We start from the raw sequence: 15,408 nt of genomic DNA on the forward strand, positions 1-15,408 counted from the left end.
GCATTACAAGGTGACATTATTTCCTCTTGGCAGACGTGACTCTAATCATCATCACGGAGCTCAAACCGTCTCAGATGTGGCTGCACATATCAATCATATTAAACCAGAGGAAAGCAGCTGGAAGCGGCTGGATCCTGCGGCTTCTTTATCAACTCAATATTTTTGGATGCTTTATATGTTTGCTAACCAAACTCCCAAAGACCCATGTTTATTTGATTTATACTGCACAAGTTTAAAGACTGTCGTTATGAACAGGATAGAGAGGTTAGGACATTATATGTATAACTTCACACGTAAGTGTCATTATATATATTCATATATATTTGAAGTGGATCAAAACCTTTCATCAAAGATGTCCTAAAACCAAAATGCATCTTAAAAACAATTTTGATTAACTTTTTTGATCCACTTCAAATGCTGATGACTGTAAACTGCTGATCAGTACGATTTTTAAATAAATCTTTTAACCCTTAAAAAAAGAAAAAAGTATTTTCTGCTCATAAAGGCTGCATTTATCTGATAAAAAATACAGAAAAAAGGTAATATTGTGAAATATTATTGCAGTTTAAAATACTGGTTTTCTATTTTAATATACTTTAAAATATAATTTATTTCTGTGATCAAAGTTGAATTTTCAGCATCGTTACATCATCACTATATTTATTTATTTATTACATTATTATTTTTTGGGAACATTTGATCATTTTTGTTCAGAATTTTTTGATTAATAAAAAAAGTTACGAAAAAAGCATTTACTAAAAGTAGAAATGATTTCTATCAACATAATTTTTTACTATCACTTTTGTCTAAATTATTCAATTTATCAACACATCCTTGCTGAATAAAAGTATTAATTCCTTCCAGAAAAATCTAGTGACCCCAAACTTTTGAACAGTAGTAAGAAACTATTTCTATTTTAAATAAATACCATTATTGTTTTGCGTTTTTATTCATCAAAAATCCTGATTTGTTTTTATATATATAATAAAATTAAAATAAATAAAAACTGTTTCCAACACGGATAATAAATCATCATATTTTCATGATTTCTGAAGATCATCTGACACTGAAGACTGGAGGAATGATCCTGAAAATACAGCGGAGCATCACAGAAATAAATTACACTTTAAAGTATATTAGAACTGAAAACTGTTATGTTATTGCAATAATAAAAATGATAATGTCTATGATATATTGTAACGTGTATATATATATATATATATATAGACAATATGTTGTAAACCTAACAGAGCACTGAATCTGATCAGGTGGGAAGAGGAAATCAAGTCACTGGAACTTTCATCTGTGACATCACTTCCTGTTACAGCATGAGATAATGCATGCTGACAGGGTTATTATCTGTGTCTTTGTGACAGACAGTAGATCTGGACTGACGTCAAACACCCACACGCTCAAGATCAAGACCACCATCTCAGACACGACAGACGAGCGTTCGGAGGAAATGTGACGCATCTGGTCTGGATCCATCAAACTTCTCTTAAAAAGAAGTCTGACGACGGGTTGTAAGAAGACTTGACTGCTGATCAACTCGATAACAGACTTTAGATAAACTGTCTCTTGGTGATATGCAAGGCTTGATGATTTTTGATGACAAAATGAATTTAGCGAATTTCACGGCACACTCTCAAGACAAAAAGGTACAAAAGCGGTCAATGGGCCGGCTCCTTTTGGTACTTTTGTACCTTTTAGATACTAATATGGACACTTTAAGTAATAATATGCACCTTTAAGGTAATAATACAGACACTTTAGGTACAAAAGTATACCTTTTGAAAAGATTCCATCCCAGTGACAGCTTTTGTACCTTTTTTTTTGAGAATGCATCATCTTTATTTACATTATCAGTCCATTTTTAGAGCACTTGTTCACATTGCTAGTTATAGTTATATTTAGCTAGTGTTATGTTGTAAGGATTTACCTTTGAAACAAGCCATTCAATTCATTAAATGGAGATTTAAGACAAGTCGGAGGATATTTTAACTTTAAGAGGTTATGATGAATTGCTCTGGAATTCAAATCCTTCTTAAAGAGACAGTACACCTAAAAAATTCTGACATCATTTATTCATCCCTCATGTTATTCCACACCAGAATGAGTTTCTTTCTTCTGTTGAACACAAAAAAGAAGAGATTTTGAAGAATCTGGGAAACCGAGCAGTTGCTGGATGAAGAAGACGATTAAAACAAAACAAAAACACAATACTATGGAAGGCCATAGGGACCAGAAACGGTTTTGTTAGCCAACATTTTCCAAAACCTCATCTTTTTGTGTTCTGCAGTAGAAACAGGTGTTTGGTGTGAAGAGAGTCATCTGTGGTCTTCTGATCTGTAGATGTGGTTCAGGTTATAGGATCTTTTCACCTGTTTTATGTTCCAGCAGGTGAAAATTCAACATAAAATAGTTTGACTGAATATCAAACATCACACACAAAGCTCTAATGTGTCTGAAGAGCAGTTTGATTAAAGGAGCATGGTGAGCTCTCTGAAGATCTGCTCGTGACCATTAGAACACCTTCTTCACACATTATTCTGGCTCGCATCAATTAAAGCCTCGTCCGATTGGCTCTCGTGTGGTCTATTAGCACGCTGCAGCCTGATCCTCTGCTCTTTAATCTCTCCTCGTGTTTTTATCGACTGGAGCATTGATTTGATGTTCAGACTTTCATCTCACACAGATCTGAGGGCTCGTGCTGTGGAGCTTCTCTCAGCCTTTTTATGTTGTGGAGGTTGGCTACATTAGATCCACGCAGCTACATGATGATGAAGACAAGCACATCTACTGTATATGTGACCCTGGATACAACCAGAATGGGTTTTTGTGGTCCAGGGTCACATATATGGCTATAACTGACATGATTGCCGGTGAATCTTTACTAAACCCAAAGGTTAGAAACTTTATTAAACTTGTAAATCATTAATTGTGACAGTCAGCTGATCTGATTGGCTGATCGTTGTTTTTGAGAGTGTTTATGTAATGATTAATTTTACATAAACGTTGCAAAGTGAAATGCAAAGCTTGATGCTTTGGCTTCTTTTGATGGGAAGAGATGAAATATATAAACTACCTGGCCAATTTTTGCCTGAAGCAGGGATGTAGATGGTTGTTATTATACCAACAATTCAATAGTCAGAACCAAAGCCAATAAAATATCACGATTCACAATACAATATGAGTTAGCAAAAACTATTTCAGTATTTGAAAAGAGAAAAAAAACTTGCATACATAATGCATTTAAAATTAAATCAAATATTTAAACGTTAGCATGAAGCTTTGAAATAGTTTACAGTTGAGTAAATATTGATTTAAAAATAAAAAAATAAATAAAAAACAATTCTGGCCTCTGATTGGCTACTGCGTTCATGTGTTCAACAAACATCTCTATGATTGGCTACAATGTTCAACGCTGCAAACAGAAACCTTTGATGCTCTTCAGAGCACAAAAATAAATACGCACAGGAGAAACCCCTATGAAATCGGTTTTATTTTTTCCCTGATTTTTCCAAATTGGATTCCAAAAACATGTATAATCAATTGAAATCATAAATCTTTAACAATTTAATAACAATTCAACAACAATAGGCCCCAAGTAAAAATAAGTTTGAGAAATGTTACATGGTTTAGTTTTTTATGGATTTAGTGTTTACATACAAAATTATCACCAAAAACTGTGTTAATAAAATTAATGCATTAAAACGTTTTATTAATGCTTTAATGTAAATCCATTTAAAAACCATTCCTTTACTAGTGCTGCACATCAGACATTTACTGTTAAAATTAAAACATGGAATAAAATATTGTGTGAAATGTTTTAAGAAATTGTATTATTGATAATTTTTTTACAACTTTAAGAAACAGTCATTTTGTACTAAAAAAAAAAATAATAATAATAATAATAATAATAATAATAATAATAAATATATATATATATATATATTTACAGTTTTAGTATTAGTAGTTTTAGTATTTAGTATTTAGTAGTTGACTCTGTATCGGTAAAAGTAACTGTACTTTTGAAAAAAAAAAAACAGATTACATATTTACCTTTTGCATGCAAATTTCATGCAAAGTCCAAGTCAGTCAATTCAACTTTTTAAATTTGACTTGATTTAAAGTAATTTATCTTGAAATGACTTCTACAAAAAGTTTTGACAAGATTTACTTAACTTAAGGCAGCAACTGAACTTTGAGTTTTTAAGTTAAAATAGGAATATTTTTTACAGTGCACCAACTGCTGTGATTATTAAAAAATAAATAATTAAAAAATGTAGGGTAATAATTAAATTTATCCGGAGCAGATGAAGGTGTGTGTCACATTCTGTGGTGTTTGCACTAAAATATCTGTCGACTGAACAACACTGCATGGGTATTGGAGAAGGACGTGGGTCTCAGCAAAGGAGGCATCAAGCTAATCGATCATTTGGACAAATTACACAGCAAGCCACTTTACCATATAGTTTTTGCATAAAAAAGCCCCTATGTACTGCAGTCTATTGAAACGTGTGACCCTCCCCTCCAGTCCCGCTTCCCAACACTGCGTCTTATTTGTCCTGTGGTCAGGCACATAGTTTGATGATGATTTGTAATATAAATATGAGGTTTTCTGCCTCCTCCGAGCGAACCGGCTCTGGATTCTCCTGCCCCTGCATCCCATAATTACCAGTGACTTCCACGAGCGGCATACCGGAGCCGAGACGCTAATGAAGAGCAGCTCTGAGCTGCCCGTAAACGTCTCTGTCTGACGATCGAGTGCAGTTTCATTAAAGGCCATAATATCGAGGAATATTCTGTATCGCTTTTTACAGGCAATTTACCCATATTTTAAATTATTAATTGAATAATGCATTTTAGGATTGAAAGTAAAAGTTCTGCTAATTTTCTGCAAGGACATTATCCATTTTTTAAGCCTTCTTTCATATTAATATATATATATATATATATATATATATATATATATATATATATATATATATATATATATATATATATATATATATATATAGTGTATGTGTAAAAGAAAAGAAAGTACTTTTTAAATTATGATTAAATAATTATTTAATAAAAAAATCTCTCTCTCTCTCTATCTGTGTGTGTATATATATATATATATATATATATATATTAGAGAGAGAGAGAGAGACATTTAGCTATTTAAATTACAGGGTTTTTATTATTATCTGAAATTGACACTTTATAATATATTTTTGTTACTTGAAATAACAAACATTAATAGGAATAGAATATGAATATATTATATATATATATATATATATATATATATATATATATATATATATATATATATATATATATATATATTATAATTTAAAAATACTAAAACCTTAACTATAATTTAAATGGAAAACAAACTATTAATAAACACTATAATATCATCTCAGTGATACCAAACATTACAATAAATTCTACATAAATTAATTTGAATTGAAATGGAAATATTTCACTTTTTAAATGGCTAAATTTGTCATTAGACCATTAAAACATTCTAAATGGGACGGACACAAAACATTTATTAGTAATATTGCAGGAAAACCTGTATTTTCTGTCCAGAAAGGAAATATAATGGCCATGAAAATATTAAACAGTAGGAGTTACTATAAAACTTTGCTAGTGAATTTCACAAATAATTACAAAAGAAACTACAACTTTAAGAAAGCTGAAATAGTATTTTCTCGAATAAACAAAACCTTTTAGTTAAACTGTGCAGTTGAGCAGTGCAAAAGACATGATAAAAACAGCACAGTTCCCTTACAGTGACCGACAAATGACAGAAGTGGAGTGAACAACACATGTTCGACAGCAGAACTACTGCTAGAACAGAGTCGCTGCTTTGTTTTTCAGGTGAGGAGTGAAGGCTCATTTTCCATGGTAAACCACAAGATCTTACCACACACAACTGTACTCAAACAACCAAACACACACAAAACACACCCACCCACCCTTCACACCCCTCAGACCGACTCAACCGTTCTGTCCCAGAAGCCCCTCTGCTTTCCTTTCATCGGGACATTAGGCTGCAGAAGATATAATTAAAAGCAGGAGTCGGCATGAATTAATGACGAGAGTGAGCTGGGGTCTGAATCACGAGCAAATCCTGTCATAGTTTGGATCTGACACAGCGCCGTTCCTCTGAGAGCCTGGATGAGCTTCAGGGAGACTTTACAACCGAATCAGCTCTGAATGTATATGGCCAAAACGTGCGATGCAATGCATGTAACTAATCAAATATTAAGTTTAGTTATATTTACGGTAGGAGATGTACAAAACATCTTCATGGAACATGATCTTTACTTAAAAATGTATAATTTTTTTTAACCCATGCAATGCATTGTTGGCTATTGCTACAAATATCCCCCAGAGACTTCAGACTGCTTCTGTGCTCCAGGGACACATAGTGTAGGAAACATTTTTATTGTTTAAATGAATGCACACAATAGTTATTTATGTGCAGTTTACAAATGTACGAATTTCGAAGTCTATGCATAAAGAATTGTTTATTGGGTTAACATCCATGAAAGCTTTCTATCCCTTGTTTCCAGTCAGAAGACACTCTCCGGCCGTGAAACGGTTAAGGCAGAAAGCGAGCGCCTGTGACTGTTTAAAGTCGTTCTCGTCAAGGTGCACCAGGTGCGCTGCGTGGTTACCAGCCTCGGTGTGTTTACTGCTGACTCCCTTCCGCAAGCAGACCGTGTTTACTCCACACCCTCCACCCACACCTCCTCCAGCATCAGATAAGAGCAGACGGAGGGAAACACTCGCTCTCCTCCTCCAGACGCTGCGTTTGCATTGTAGTGAATGCACAGTTGCACAAGTACTCACGCATAACCACAGCACGCCTCACTCTCACTGAAACACAGAGATGTAGGATGCATGTCACGCACACATGATCATCATCATCATCATCATCATCACGCAGCAGGAGCCCGGAGCGGGGGTTACCCTAAAAACGGGGACTTCTGAGAAGAGACGTACTTTTATGTTTGGCATTAAATTTTTTTTTTTTTTTTCTTCTTCCTCGAGATCCAAGAGCTCGGTCCCATAAGCGCAAGGCTATATTTAGCAGCGAAATGCTTTCCAGTTGGATCAAAAGGGAAGGGGAAAAAAAACGCATGGAAAACCACGTTCCATAACATCTGAAAGGCAGCGGGCAGCAGATCTGGGATGTCCCTACTCTTAAAGCACTCGCTTTGTGGTAAAGTTTGGCCTCCGTCTGTGTTTCCACGCGCCGCAGGTAGAGCGCCGTCCTCTCTAATGATCCACAATCCTGAAACCAGATTCTCAACTTCTGAGCAGCGCCCGCTCGGCTCATTACTCAAAAAACCTCTTTAATTACTCATTACTAGTTACTCCTTTTACACTGCGCAAGGTGCACACTTTGTTTAGAACCATGCTATAGTAGTAAAGTACCTGAATTATTTTGTTGTGGTTATTCTGTGCTTGCTGTGGTAATACAACAACTATAGTAATACTATAATATACAGAGTCGTGAAAATTCTGAAAATACATCTAGGAATTATTGGTGTGTTGGACTGATGCATCAAAAGTAAGTATCGAGCCGTTTCATTGATGGTAACTGTGTAATAATCGTATTAGTTATTAGTTACACTACTAGTTTCTGAACAACACTGGTTCATCTCAAAAAACTATTTTACGTAATGTTCTGCAAGTTCCCAGAATGCTTGGGAAAACAGTTATGTGTTATCTGTTACTAAACGAATTATGGTAACACTATTCTAGGGAACAATTAACTAGTTGCTTATAAGCATGCCCTTGGCTGTTTATTAGTTCTTATAAAGCATATTTAATTAATGTCTTATTGTGCATGATCATATTTTAGATCCACTTATCCACCGTAGTGATGTAGCTGATGGTTAACAGTCAGCAGCAAATTAGTAAAGTTGTAGTATAGTGAGAATTCGTCCCTAAACTAAAGCGTGACCAAAATTGCTATTTAATTTGGTTCATATTTTTACTAAATGAACATCGGTTTATCAATGATGAACGGATGGATGTATTATATTCAGGGTAATTGTGTATGTGTGCCTGTAGCTTTAAGAGTCAAATCATGCTCATATCATGTAGAGGGCTTTTTTAAAATCAAGATGAAGAGTGAGCTAAATGCTACTTCCACAAAAACCTTTAAATTCAAATTAAAAAGTTCCACTTTCAGATTATTTATTTTTTTTTTTTTAATCAAATGAATGCATAATATTTGACACCAAATTTCTCAAGGTCCAAACCTTCCTGACAGATCCTTTAACTTTACAAATAAATTACATGATCCAGTTGAGCTCGATTATCTTAAAGGGACAGTACACACAGAAACCAACATTCGGTTCCAGACATGATGTTTCACCCTAAGACAAATACAATACAGATACAGATTAAATCACTTGTTTTTCAAATACAACAGGTTTATTTAACATGTATAAATAACATATTTTGTTGTTTGATTAACATTAATGACAGACTTGTACTTAATTAGGCTGCCGTCCCTTTAAAACCACACACATGCCACATATTCACCCACATTTGTGTTCACTTATGCCACAACAGACACAGTTTTTATGCGAGATACTTCACACGATGGACATTTGATGAACCACTGTGTGTGTGTGTGTGTGTGTCAATTCAGGCACAAGGTGAACTAATCGCACAAGTTGATCAATAATGAATTGTGATTGGATGGTAGTTTTGGCTTGGTTATCTTAAAGAAGCCTGTTTTGGCTTAACTTTTCCGATCACCCAGTCGTAAAGAAATGTTTAAGCACGGGACTGTCCTGGGAAAACAGAACGTCTGGTCACCCTGCATCATTCAGACCTGTCCTTTATGGTCTTTGCTCCTCATAAACATACAACCCAAGCAAAAGAACAGGAGCTATGAATTCTGGGACACTTGCTGGGTTTGTCCCACAAGAGCTTCCCAATGTTGGGGTCAGCCAACGCCCCCAGCACCCCGAATTAGTGCCGGGCCAGACCTACTGGAGCCTCAGCAGCCACACATGGGTGTGATCACACGCACTGATCCTGCTCCCATCTGATCCCCATCTACCAGCAGCACGACACACACACACACACACACACACACGTTATCACAGGAGCCTCTACGGAGGTTTAAGACTCGTCATTTCCACTGAAACCTTGCTCAAAACAAGTGCAAGACGTCTACGGAGCAATTCACAAATGACTGCAGTGAACTCATCTAGGACACAACAACTGAGTCAACAGCACACAGGACTCAAACCTCGTCCTAATTCAAGTAACATGGATGGTATCAATCAATCTTCATTTTGATTCCAAGGTCCGTTTTCAATAGATGCATGAACAAAACTTCACTAATATTGTTTGTAGCTCACCAGCAAATAATCTCAATGAAACACAGCTTTCAAATTCAAATCTGCTGGAAGAAAAACAGCGGGAAAACGTATCATTAAAAGCCATTCAATGTCCAACAAACTTGTTAGTTAGCTAGAAACATTTAGTTAAATATATGCAATATATTACATATTAATCATATCTTCACTTAAACTGTATATTCTGTATTACAGTTTTTATTATTGTAATTATAGTATTTTTATATTAATTATATTATTAAATTTTTTTAATCCTCACTTGAGCTCAAGGGTGTTATGGCATGTGTATGTTTGTTAATTAGTGAAAAAAAAAGTGTTATATAAACAAGTTTATGACAGCCACAATTTAAATGTTTATATTTTAACACCAAATGGGATTAGAAACATAATTACATCATTGAATATAAAACTAAAAAATATTTTTACTTAAATATATACATGCATGTGTTTGCACATTTATATATACACTCATAACAAATATACACACACACATAAATATATATATCCAAACGAAATGAAATGGTAATTGAATGGAATCAAGAGTTTGTGAATACAGTGATTTCCTCATCAGAACACAATGTGAGCGTCTTGGTTCAGCAGCTCTTTAAATGACCAGACTCTGGTGTGACTCTAGACTCTTCCCAGCACCAGCATCTTCACACACACCTGTGTGAGAACGAGCCGACACACTCCTGTCTGCTCCACCAGACAGAACACCTGCTCACATCACACATGCGTCACTCACATCGATGACTGTCACAGGCCTATGGACGCCTTGAAGTGGGGGATTTTCTTTCACTTTTACTGAGCTTTAGTCAAGACAGGGAGCGGGCTGATTCATTAAGAGAAAGCCTTGACGACAAGACGTACAGTGACATAAACACCCATACCAAATATATGCCGGGCAACAGTCTAATAAAAGTTCAGAGCGCTGATTTTAAGAAGTAGGAGTTTTCAAATAAATCCTTCTTTGCTTCGCAGATTGATTCATCAGTGTTTCTCCATCAGAGCTCGGTTTCCTGCACTTTATTAAGGCCAAGGTTCAGCCAGAAATAAACATACTGTCATCACTGATTCTGTAGCCTGTTCTTCTGCAGAACACAAAACAAGACATTTTGAAGAATATTGGGAAGCAAAGTTGCCGGTAGGCATTCCCTGTATTTTTTTTTTCCTCTTCCATACTTTGCAAGTCAATGGATACCGGCAGAATGTGGGTAGGAAACAGTTTCTGGTCTCTATTGACATCGACTGGACCCATTAACCATATTATTTTATTTTCACAATTTCCATGGAAGTCAATGGCTACCAGCAACTATTAGGGTAAATGTGGGCATTTTTAAAAAGATCCTTCCATGGTATTTTAAGCCCAAACTATGGATGTCAACGGAAAGCACCAAAGATCATTTGTAGAGATCTTGAACAATGTGGGTATTTTTAAGAAGATGTTTTGCCGAATGTGGGTAAAGCAAACAGTCGCTGAACTTCCACAGTATTGTTTTTCTCCTTACTATGGAAGTCAGTGACTACAAGCGTTCTTCAAAATCTCTTCTTCTGTGCTCAGCAGACGACAGACACTCATACAGGTGTGAGGGGGAGTAAATGATGACACATTTAGCAGTTTTGGGTGAACCATCCCTTAAAAGGTGAAGTGCCTCAAGCCTTCACCAAATACGATCACAAAATGAGTTTTTGGACGGGAAAATGGGTTGAATCAAATCTATTTTTGAACAAACTCCTTTAACGGTCCAGACACTATTAGAGCTTCAGCATCTGAGAAGAATCTGCTCGACGGTTCTGATCTGGCCTCGACGTGCTGGAGCAGGACTGTGAGACGGTTTTAAACACCTGTCCCTCTCTCTCTCTCTCTCTCACAGAGGAACAGACACGACCACACCAATAATTACAGCTACAAACACCTGAGGGGATCCACGGCTTTTGATAATTTCCCAAACATTTCCGGCTCCATAAATAGCAGTGCGGATTGGTCCGCAGGCGCTCACTTCAAAGACCGCTCAGATAGGTTCTCTCATCAATATGTGGATTTCAACATGATTTGGTTTTCTTAAACACCAGTTCCCCTCGGGATGAATTAGATGGCAGCGATCGCACATCATGCTTTCTGTGCAGTGTGTTTTCCCTTTGGTTTTCCAAGACGAGAAGCCTTCAAGTGGCCCATTGTGTCCTGATTGAAGTTAAAGAGCTTTTTTCTTAAAGACGGTGTAATCCAGTGTGTTACTTATCGCTGTCAGTCAGAGAGCTGCTCTGTTGGATTATGACACAAAGCCCATGTTCTTCTATTGTGTACTCAAAGACTAAAGGCGGCTTGAATCATGAGCTCATGTCGATCGGGCCCTGCTTTAACTTCAATCAGTCGCTTCGTCTTTGGGAATGAAATGCCCTTGGAGTTTAAATGATAAACATATAAAGGATCCCCGATTACTGTGTGAAGTCAACAGCTTAGCTGTGCATTGTGGGTAAAGAGATGTCCTTTACACGCCTCGGAGTTCGAATGCAGTGCACGACTATAATCTATAGTTTCCACTTTTTAGGGACTAAGCAGTTCTTGAATTTGGAAGATTTTCCCGTTCAGCCGGGATGTTTGCAAATAGCATTAAATGATTGTAAAGGACTAATGTTGTCCACCGATCAGGCCGTGTCCCATAAGACATCAGCCTTGAGAACACACATTCAACTGAGCAGCGCTGATGTTACAAGAATAGTTCACCCCAAAATCAAACTATCTTAGTTAAACACAAAAGAAGATACTTTGGAGAATGTTGGTAGACGAACGGTTGACGGTAGCCATCGTGTTAGTATGGAAAAACAATATAGAAGTCAATGGCTACCGGCAACTGCTTTGTTACAAACATTCTTCAAAATGTCTTCTTTTGTACTCAACACAAGAAAGAATCTCATGCAGGTTTTGCACAACTCGAGGGAGAGTAAATGATGAGAGAAGTATCCCATTTAAGAAAGATCTGGAAGATGCTTCAAAAAGTGAGACATGCTTTCATTCCACAGACCTTCAGAGCCGTCATCACCGATGATTATTATAAACACACAACATTTGAAGTGATTTGTCCAGTGCATATCTGTGCACTTTACAGTCGACGATATTGCCAACTACATACATACTATAACATAACTATCTTGTTTTTTGATAAAACAAGAAACATCTTAAAATATGATTAAAAACTGGTGTTTTCAGCTCTGCATTAACAACACAGAAAAAAAAAAACCCTGGGTTTAATTACTGTACGCACATTTTTCTTTATAAATACACTTACTTTCATAATTTCCACACAGTCACAATGCCACAGCGAAACACATCAGATAAATGACAAATAAGACAATGAAGTCATGTAACATCATCAAACTGTTTTTGATTTGTTCATTAATATAATGCACCATTGATGTGCGGTCAAAGGCATCAGTGATAAAGTACATGCACACAATCAGTGACATCTAAACAATGACTTTAAGGCATCATCTGACTTATATGAAATATCCACATATTTCTGAACAGCACATGCATCGCTGTAAGACCCAACAGATCTGATGTATGACCGTCTACTGAGCTTGAGATTCAGAGAGCATCGAGCGGGACTCTTTACTGGAACTGTGCTGTAGTGCAATTACAGGCCTGTCTCAAACTAACCAGAGCTTCAGCGCGGTTACACACCTGGACTCTACCGATCAAACACTGGAGAAGAACTTACAGATGGAGAGACGGGTCCGTTCGGGAGATACGGCTCGGGCAGCATCAGGAACGGGTATCCAGAATAAGATGCTTTATACATCCCACCATCTTGATGTTTGGGCACTTGAAGTCAGAAAGCGAGACAGAACAATAAAAGTTAGAAAATGTGCAAGGTGTGCAGTTAAACAACAACAACAAGAAGAACTTCCGCTGTAGTAAAGCCCTCATACTGAACTGTTTAGCTCTGTTGTATTTATAGACTCCCTTGTAAATATATAATGATGATCAATCACAGATCCTCTTCAAAGAGGTTTCAGTTCTGGAGCGCAAATGAAGGAAACCGATCAAAAAGGCTTGAGACATATATATATATATATATAAAATAAAGTTTATTAAATTATGCAGATTTCAGGTTTTCCCCAAGAAAAGTCCATCGGTTACATATCAGACACAGATGAAAGATTTTAATTTCCCCAATTCAACTTTTATCAGGCTGCCAGAGACACATTCTAACGCGGAAAGTTAAATGAAGTACTTTGAAATATTGTCGGGTTTAGAAGGCGTCCGGGGTCAGTGTTGCACCCAAACTTAGCTACACACAGCCACACACACAGATTTGTGTTAATAAAGACACACAAACCAGCGCGTGCTTCTAGATAAAGGTAAAAAGTAGCTACAGCAGAGTAAAAACTCTCCCCTCAAGAACTAAAAAACAAAATGCACATGGTTTGAGGGAACTTTACATCATGTTGAGCACTTCTGGGGACTGAGTGTGTGTGTGTGTGTGTGTGTAGTCTCACCGTTGTCCAGATGTTCTCGTTTATCGGTGTAGATCCTCTGATCTTCCTGCTGTCCTCTTCTGATCACCTGCTCATCACAAACACACTTTATTTCACGCACACGACCACACATTCACAGCATCTGCACACGCGCGCGCGCGCACACACACACACACACACACACACACACACACACGAATGCGCTGACGGGGTCTTACAGCAGAGTTTGAGTTCTGGCTGATCTCGGATTCATTGACCAGAGATGATTTGAGATCAGCCAGGTCGCTCTCCGTGAACGCGCTCTCGCGGATCTTCTCGTGATCCTCTTCATCTTTAAACGCGATCATCTCATCATTCGCCCCGAGATCATCTCCCCCTCCACCGTTCAGCTGCGGCATATTCACGCGAACTTTATTAATGTACTTTTGATTGTTGTCGTCGCTGTTTTCGACACTCAGAAGAGCGTTTGAGACTCGCGCGAGAGAGGAAAAGTTCTTTATGCTGTGACGATCCGCGCGACTTGAAAGAAACAAACAGTCGCGCTTTAGAAACAGCGAAGATCAAAGAGACCGACGCGTGATTGACAGCTGCGATGAACCGAGGGGAGTCCGCTCTTAAAGGAACACGACACTCTTTATTTCGGGGCTTTTTGATGCAGGACGAAACAACTTTATAAAAACTATCATATCCGTCCCAGAACAGTTCACGACAGAATACTTTCAAATAAAATATGTGACCCTGGACAACAACCAGTTTTTATACATCATCTGAACAAATACGCTTTCCATTGATTAATGGTTTGTTAGGATAGGACAATATTTGGCCGAGATACAACTTTTTTTTTTTTTTTTTTAATCTGGAATCTGAGAGTACAAAAAAAAAAAAATCAAAATATTTTTTTCGATTTAAAATTGTACAAAATAATTCTTAGCAATGCATATTAATAATCAAAAAGTAAGTTTTGATATATTTACAGTAGGAAATTTACAGAATATCTTCATGGAACATGATCTTTACTTAATATCCTAATGATTTTTGGCATAAAATCATTTTTATTTTATTTTGACCCATACAATGTATTTTTGGCTATTGCTACAGATATACCTGTGCTACTTAAAACAGATTTTGTGTTCCAGGGACACATATCAAAGACCGGATGTTGACACAATTAGTTAATGATGACTAATTGAAATGTTTGAATAATTGAGGTAACTGAAAAATAAATTTAGACCAGTCTCAATTCAATTTGGAAACTGTGACTGAAATAGAGAGTTTAGCTCATAAATAATTCTGTTAATTGGAAATAAAATAATAATAAACCAAGAGGGCACCCATAATCAAGGAGCTTATTGTGTTTTCACAAAAACAAATAATCAAGTGTTGGTAAGTAAGTAGTTACTGTTACTGAGAAAAAAATGTTTTATTAAATTACATTTTCTTATGAAAATTGTAATGATCACAAAGGGTGTTATATCTGAATTTCATTTCCTGTCTGGTTTTATTTATATGCTTTATTTATTTTTAAGATTAATTGTTTATT

General features: G+C 36.4%; 1 protein-coding gene across 6 annotated transcripts in view; it reads right to left on the reverse strand.

Moving 5' to 3' along the window:
* Nucleotides 1–14,445, reverse strand: part of tcf7 (transcription factor 7) — a 49,040-nt gene extending 34,595 nt beyond the window's left edge. For 4 of the 6 annotated variants that reach the window (XM_026195529.1, XM_026195531.1, XM_026195532.1 and 1 more), the window contains exons 1-3: nt 14,087–14,266; nt 13,890–13,956; nt 13,109–13,212 (exon numbers count right to left, since the gene is read on the reverse strand). In XM_026195529.1, coding sequence (XP_026051314.1) covers nt 13,109–13,212; nt 13,890–13,956; nt 14,087–14,266 — 351 coding nt within the window. Of the gene's footprint in view, nt 1–13,108; nt 13,213–13,889; nt 13,957–14,086 lie in introns of all 6 variants that reach the window. The other 2 variants (XM_026195528.1, XM_026195533.1) reach the window with 2 other exon arrangements.
* Between the last annotated feature and the right edge of the window lie 963 nt (nt 14,446–15,408).

The sequence above is a fragment of the Carassius auratus genome, chromosome 21, assembly GCF_003368295.1.
Source record: "Carassius auratus strain Wakin chromosome 21, ASM336829v1, whole genome shotgun sequence".
Taxonomy (NCBI): domain Eukaryota; kingdom Metazoa; phylum Chordata; class Actinopteri; order Cypriniformes; family Cyprinidae; genus Carassius; species Carassius auratus.